A 7,044-nucleotide genomic window follows, 5' to 3' on the forward strand; every position below is an offset into this window, starting at 1 on the left:
AAGGAGGGTTGGAAAGAGGAGTGGAAGGGACTGCGGGAATGTGTGCAACGGGGGTTTGCAGAGCTTGGGATGTCCCCGGGGCGAGCTCCGCACTCGCCGCACCTTGTAGGAGCCGAACCGCCCCCGGCTCCAGATGCCGTGGCCCCGCAGCCAGGGCAGCGCCTGCTTCAGCACCGCGTCTCGCCCCAGCGACGGCGTCGGGTAGCCTGCGGGCCGACAGCAAGATGTGAGGATGCACAAGGGACGTGGGGGTGATGGCGAGCACAATGAAATGAACCACGAGGTGCTAACCAGTGTTAGCAGTGGTCCAACAACGAAATCGTCTGGTAGCAGGCCAGCAACAAAGGGTGCATGCGGGCCCGACAAGGGTTGGCGGGCGCACCCCATCTGCGGGGACACATGCCTTGTTTGGACCCCGCCAACCCCCGCGCGGCCCCCCCTGCGAGGAGGCCCCCTCCCCGCGCAACCCACCGTGCTCCAGGCGGCGGTGGTAGAGGGAGACCACCTGGTCGGTGCGCGCAATGAGTTGCGTGCTCACCGCCCCCGCCAGCGTCTCACGCACCACCTCGGGCCTGCAGGCTCAGGGGCGGGTGGTGCCGAAGTGGTGTTGTTTGATGGTGTTGTCATTAATCGGTGCACACTGGTGTTCCTTGTGTACACGAGACGATCGAAGGCAAGCAGGCTCTGATGACGACCATTCAGCGTCCTTTCGCAAGTACGGCCGCAGGGATTGCGCCCCCCAAAAACCCTTACTGCTCACCAGGTGCCGCCTCCTAATCGGACGGCCGCCTGGTTGACTGGCTTCAGGGCGCTCTCGCTAATCTCAAACATGAGGCTCCAATACGGCCCAGCTGCCTCCCCAGGTTCCCCTCCTGGTCCGCCTACTCCTCCGGCCGCCGCGCAGCCGCCGCCGCTGGGGCCGCTGCTCCCATCGGGGCGGCCAACGCCGGCGGTTGTCGCCCCTTCTTCCGCCGCTGCGCCGCTGGGCTCGCTGCCGTCCCCCAAGCAAAGTGTGGGCAGCCGCACGGAGGCTGCCGGGCAGTTGGCCTCCGCATAGTTGCTGAACACGGTGGCTCGGTAGAAGGGGCAGTCGGGCTCTGGAAAGTAGAGCCAGCACTTTGAGCCGTGGGGGCTGCAGATCAATTGGATGCGAAAGGATGAGGATGGAGTTTGTGCTGTGTGCACAAGAATACGTGAGGAGACCCAATGAACAAGGATGCTCACGGCCCGAGTTGGCGCCTGATTGACAACAGGGCACATTACTTGCACCAGCGTTGCTGCACAGGCACCACTGCCAGTGCTTGCGGCTGGCAGCTGCGCACCCAACTGTCCCGTTCTATGGCTGTGCGTTCGCGCCCCCGCCCACCATCTGCCTCGTATCCCCACGCCCACGATGTGCGTCGAGCTGTGCTGCAGCCCCTCCGCCCACTCCCGCCTGCCCAGCCACGTCAGCGTGACGTCGAGGGGGAAGGTGGTGAGCAGCTTCTCGTAGTGGATGCGCCCGCCGGACGCCAGCGAGACCGTCCGTGTGTCCTTGTCGATTGTGGTGACGCGCTGCTTGTACAGCTGTGAGAAGTTGAGGATCAGGGGTTAGGTTTCACGGTTTAGAAATACGGTTCCAGGTGTGAGCAAGAGACTGCAGCGCAGGGCCTCCATGCGTGATGCAGCTGGGGTGCACCCCAAGAATGCGTGCGGCGTGGGGCAGAATTCATACAGGAATCCTACCAGCAAGGCTGGACACGCCAAGGCTGGCCAGCCAACAGTAAGAGAGGGGTCGCATGCACCGCGCACCAATTCCCGATGCTCCCTTCAGGCCGCCGCCTGCTCACCTGCCGTTCCCGCGGCAGCAGCGCCGCGACGCCCCGCCACATTGCGCCCGTCCCGCCGCGCTTTGGGAAGCGGAACACTGCATTGGGTCCCCAGCCGGCGTCCTCCCTGCCGTGCACCACGTTGGCGATGGCGCGGCCGACGTCGACCGTTGCGACGCGCTCCCCCAGCCACTCGCACTGCATCTGAGTCGTCGGCACCGCCCATACCTGATGGCGGCGCGTGGCAGGCAAATGTATGCGGGTGTGGGCAGCGTTTACAGTGAAAGGCAGGGTTGGGAAGCACCTGCCCCCTAAACACATGCGTCATTGTGGTTGCCTTGTATCCCGGTCGTCCTGCGACCAGCTGCGACGACAGCACGGGTCGGCTCGCCGACATGCCCTCAACCGCCACCAACCCCCAAGCGCCCCACCTTGAAGTTGTAGGGGCGCATGAAGAGATCCGCGATCCCTCGGCCCATGCAGCGCATGATCCAATCGTCAAACGTGGCGGGCCGGCCCCCGGCCGTCGCGTCAGCCACTTTGGCCTCCACGAGGCCCGCCAGGCATGCCACCTGTCCAGGTCGATCAGATTGGTTTCGGACATGCGTGGTAGGCAGAGCGCAGCCGGCTGTCCTGACGCATGCTCCGCGCGGCTCCCCCCGGGGGCCACACAGCCGGCACCTCGCCGACAACTTGAACGCCACCGCCGCCTGCCGCGGGGCGGGGCTCTCGCCGCCCGCCTGCCCCACATCCCCCGCGCCGCCGCGACCGGCACCCGCCACCGGCCGCAGCCCTGGCACCCGGCCGCCCGGCTCCCGCACGGCCCCATGCACCCATGCCCCCACCTGGTCGTCCTTATCCAGGGCTGAGATGTTGGATTGGAAGGGGTACGCCACCCAGCGGCCCTTGACCCGGACGTAGCTCACGCGCTGGTGGGTGTTCCAGGCGTCAGGCCCGGGCCCCAGGGCTGTATCCAGCAGCTGTAAAAGCGGCGCGGCGCGGGGCGGCGGGGGCGGGCGGGCGAGGCGTGGGCCGTGCGGGGGCAACTGAGCCGCGAGGTGACGTTTTCACGGCCTAGGCCGCCGGCGATCTGCTCTGCTTCAGGAGCATGGCAAGCCAGGCGCGCCGCATGGGCGAATCGCAGGCCCCTTTGCATCTGTGATGCTAAGACCGCCGCAGCCGCCGCGAGCGATGCATGTCGCGCCCGAGACCGTCCATGAAGCATTCAACCAACCATGGACTGCCACCACCCCTCAGCCTGCTGTTGCCCAAGTGCCAACTGCAACCGACCGGGCCGCCCAAACGCCCAGACACCCTTGCCTGGTCGAAGTAGTCCCAATGGCTGAAGACCACATGGCCGCCCATGTCGAAATAGAAACCTTCAGGCGTGACATCAGTGCAGGCCAGGCCGCCAGCCTCCTCTGCCTGCGCGGCGCGCGCGCATGCAGCTGTTTCCATGGCGCGTCCGAACGGGCAACTGCACAGCTGAGGCGAGGCCATTGGTGATCACCTTGTTCGAGGGCGCAACGGTGCTGTGCCAAACGCATCGGTTGCCTGGCAGTCAGCATGCGTGCCCTGCTGTTCATGCTTGCCTGGTCGACAATCAGCCAGTCAGTGTTGCCGTGCTGCTGCAGGCGCGTCGCCGCGCCGAGGCCGGTCGGGCCCGCTCCGAGCACCAGGATTGAAACCTGCACACACAGGCCATCTGTTAGTCGATCTTTTTCCGCGAGCTACGGAAAGCTAGCAGGGTTACTACACGACTTGCACTCGCCTTCCTCAGCGGGGGGTCCTCTATCGTTGTATCTGGCTGCATTTTAGCCCCTACGGCATGCTTGACTCCTGTCATTGGCAGCTGGGTGCCATCAAGGTGGGGCGGGTACCGGAGTGGTTGATGCAGTGATGCAGAGCGTGAGCATCATATGATTGTTGCAATGATATACTGATACAAAACTTTGAGCGGCGGTGGTAGTGTGGGACCAGCGTCTGTACATTGCGGGCGCCCCACCTAGGCCTGGAAGGCGGCACTTGCGCAGCTGCTGGTCATGCATGTCATGTACACGACCCTGATGAATGAGGACTGGAGACCAGTACAGCCATGTGCCAGTTGAGTTAAGAATCTGTTGGCTGTCACCCTCGCAAGCATCAGACTTGAGGCAAAGCGAGCTGGTCACTGCCGTCGTGCCACCCCGTTTGGGCGGGGGGGCAGGGGCGTTCCAGGGCTCGGCGGCTCGTCAGAATGCTCTGACATCAATAGCCCTACGTAACCCCCAGCCCAGCACTCAGCTTGAATCAAGCACATTCACACGCGAGCGAGCGCGCAACATTCAATGCATCGTGGATGCACGATGAGCTGCGTACAGGCGACACGAGCAGAAAGATACTCCAGTTTTGCAGGGCAGGAGAGGCAACAGTAGGAGATATACAATCAAAACTTGTCATGGGACCCAAAATCCAGTGCCTCCACAACCGCATCCGCGCGCAGCTGGTGCCCGTATCCTGCATACCGCCTAGACCACTCAGTCCACCTTTCATGAATTCAGGGGGGGGCCTGCTCCCTGCTCCCTGTTCAGGCTGGACCCGCTGTCAACACTTGATCAAAGTGCGAATGATTTCAATCCACGTCCTACTCGTCACGCGCTTATTGCACATAACAGCTTGTCATGATGTGCTGTCCAGTTCATGCCAGTGTTGGGCAGATTACGCTGTGTCATGTTCGGCAAGCTACCCTCGAGCCGCCCTGAACATGCATGTATGATCGATGGGGTGATAGTTTCAGTCATGAACGGCTTGCATCCTGGCTAGCACAACAGATCACGAGATCCGTCGTTTGTCACAGCGCCTCGGCGACGTGGAGCGGCGATGGACGGTGACGGTGAGCATGCATATATCAGCTGGATATCTGTGGCGCGCCTAGATCGGTTTGAGCTGGATTGGCGCACTCGACAGGCCCAACTGGAGCCAGCACGCGCTAGTCGCTTTGTTTCAATGCTAAATACGCGACCAGCCTCTGCGGCACGACCCTGCCAGCTTGCGATGCCCGGCACCGACGCCGCTGCGCGCGTTCAGTGTCGTGCGGGTGTGCCAAACCTGCTGCACTGCGCAGATGGCGGTGCGCCCACGGGTAAGACGCCCGCAAAGCCCCGGCAGAAGACCCCGCTGCAAAAGGAGGTCCTGGAGGCTTCTTACATGAGTAAGCGGCGGCGCAGCCGGCCTGAGGGCCGAGCGCCTTGCGTACAGCGAGCTGCAGCTGCCGCCCAGCCCGTGGGCAGGGCATGCACCGTGGACAGGGACGCATCCTCTTCACACGATCTCATCCAAGCCGCCGCGTCCTAGGCAGCGCCCTGACTCGTCATGCGCCTTGCGCGCATCCGAGGCTGCGATGGCACCCTTATCCCTGCCCCATGCCCGATGCTTGACCCCCCACATTCCCCCGCCGCGACTGCAGTAAACCAGAATCCGACCCCGGACCACTGCCGCGCGCTGGCGCAGCGAATACAGCTGACAGAGAAGGAGGTCCGAGACTGGTTCTCCGGTCGCCGCCGGCGGGTGCGGAAGAAAGAGCAGAAGGCGGCGGAGGCGGCAGGCGGCGGCGGCGCCTCACCACCGCCGGGAGCGGCGGCGTCGGGCGCGGCGGCAGCATACGCGGGCACGCCCCAGCCGCCTTCCCGGCAGCCGTCCACAGGCGCGCATGGCAGCGGCGGCGGCGGCGGCGCCCCCGCGTCGGCGGCCGCCGCGTCCCCGGGCGCCGCGTCTGGGTGGCAGCATCATCACCAGCAGCAGCCGTGGGAGGCCGACCCTCTGGCCGGCCTTACGGCAGATGAGGAGGCGCAGCTGCTCGAGCTGGCCAGGCAGCAGCTGCCGCAGCCCCTTCGAGAAGACGGGCCGCCTCTGGCCCTGCGCTTCGACCCCCCGCCACCTGGCGCAAACGTCGGCCCTGCGCCCACCGCGGCGGCCGGCAAGCGGCGCGCAGAGGGGCAGGCCGGGCCGGACGGGAAGCGGAGCCGCGGCGGCAGCGTCGACGGCGCCAGGACGTAAGTCGCACCTGTGGCGGGGGTGTTGGGTTTGTTTTCTCGCAGTTCATCCAGGTCGAAGCGCATCACCTACGCATGTTCATTCCGCGGGCTCGGCCAGTGCTTCGGGGCATACGTCCACGTTTTCAATCCCGCGGCGCCCCCGCGGCGCCGCATACGAGTGCCTGAGGCCTCTCACTCTGGGCCCTGGGCGACCCTGGCCCCCCGCAGGCCCGTTCACGAGTCTGAAGGGGCCGACTGGGCGGCAGCAGCCGCGGCAGGCGGGGAGAGGGGCTGGGCGGCGAGGGCGGAGGCGGAGGCGCGGGTGGCGGAGCTCGAAGAACAGGTGGGGTTCTTGCACTGCACGCGGCGTTGCTTCACGTTGGATGGGGCCAGTTGGCGCGTCTTGCCCTTCTCCTAGCTCCGCCCATACAAGTTGGCGTGCTGCTCCTCTCCCGCGTACATTCAATTCGATTTGAGCGCCGCTCCGAGGCAGCAGCCGCCGCGGTGACACCCCTCGCCGCCGCTGCTCACTTGCCCCAGGCGCTGCAGCTGCAGCAGCTGCTGGAGAGCTGCGCTGACGAGGCGGAGGCCGGGCGGCTGCGTGCGGAGCTGGCGCAGCGGCAGGTGCGTCGGCGCGGAGCGCCTGCTGTGGCGCTGTTTGTTGCATGGCTATGGCGCGGCCGCTGCCGCCGCGCGCCAGACATTGGCATTTGAACGTTGCGTGCGCGGCACACATGCGCCGGGAAGCGCCTATGGCCCATGGCCTGCTTAACGTTCTGGTATCTGGCCCCCTGGCAGGTTGCCCTGGAGGAGCAGCGCACGTTGCTGGCAGCACCAGCGCCGGCTGCGGACGGCGCCGCGGATCGGCTGGCCCAGCAGCGCGCGCGCGAGGTGGAAAGGCAGCGCGCGACGCAGGTGGGCGGCGGGGCCTGGCGGGCCCCAGGCGCGCGGCCGGCGGGCGGGGCGGCGCGGCGCGTTACGGCAGAGCGCAGCGCTCGGCGGATGGGCGCTCTAGGGCCTGCCGCAGCAGGGCACTCCCAAACGGGCTCTGCCTCACCACGTCTTGTCTTGCCAGTGACAAATGATCATTGTTATTCGTTTGTCATTGCTTCCAGCTGTGGCTCCAGCTTTGGTTGGAGCGTTCAGACGCTTTGGAGCCTGCTGTTGGGTCTCAACAGGGCCGAGCTGCCTCCCTGCCTCCATGAGTCAACGTCGCCGGCTTG

General features: G+C 65.7%; 2 protein-coding genes across 2 annotated transcripts; one reads left to right on the top strand and one right to left on the bottom strand.

The window, feature by feature from the left end:
* Window positions 1–760: 760 nt before the first annotated feature.
* Window positions 761–3,266, bottom strand: MNEG_12291 (hypothetical protein; the record flags this gene model as incomplete). Its single annotated transcript, XM_014039236.1, has 6 exons — window positions 761–1,116; window positions 1,393–1,566; window positions 1,830–2,036; window positions 2,240–2,380; window positions 2,513–2,788; window positions 3,099–3,266. Coding segments are annotated over 6 exons (1,322 nt in total), but the record flags the coding sequence as incomplete, so codon positions are not given.
* Window positions 3,267–4,667: 1,401 nt separating this feature from the next.
* On the top strand, window positions 4,668–6,899 carry MNEG_12292 (hypothetical protein; the record flags this gene model as incomplete). Its single annotated transcript, XM_014039237.1, has 7 exons — window positions 4,668–4,680; window positions 4,912–4,998; window positions 5,254–5,839; window positions 6,050–6,164; window positions 6,362–6,445; window positions 6,620–6,736; window positions 6,897–6,899. 7 exons carry the CDS (start codon window positions 4,668–4,670, stop codon window positions 6,897–6,899), a joined length of 1,005 nt encoding a protein of 334 aa, XP_013894691.1.
* Between the last annotated feature and the right edge of the window lie 145 nt (window positions 6,900–7,044).

This window comes from Monoraphidium neglectum (assembly GCF_000611645.1).
Source record: "Monoraphidium neglectum strain SAG 48.87 unplaced genomic scaffold scaffold03169, whole genome shotgun sequence".
Classification (NCBI taxonomy): Eukaryota; Viridiplantae; Chlorophyta; class Chlorophyceae; order Sphaeropleales; family Selenastraceae; genus Monoraphidium; species Monoraphidium neglectum.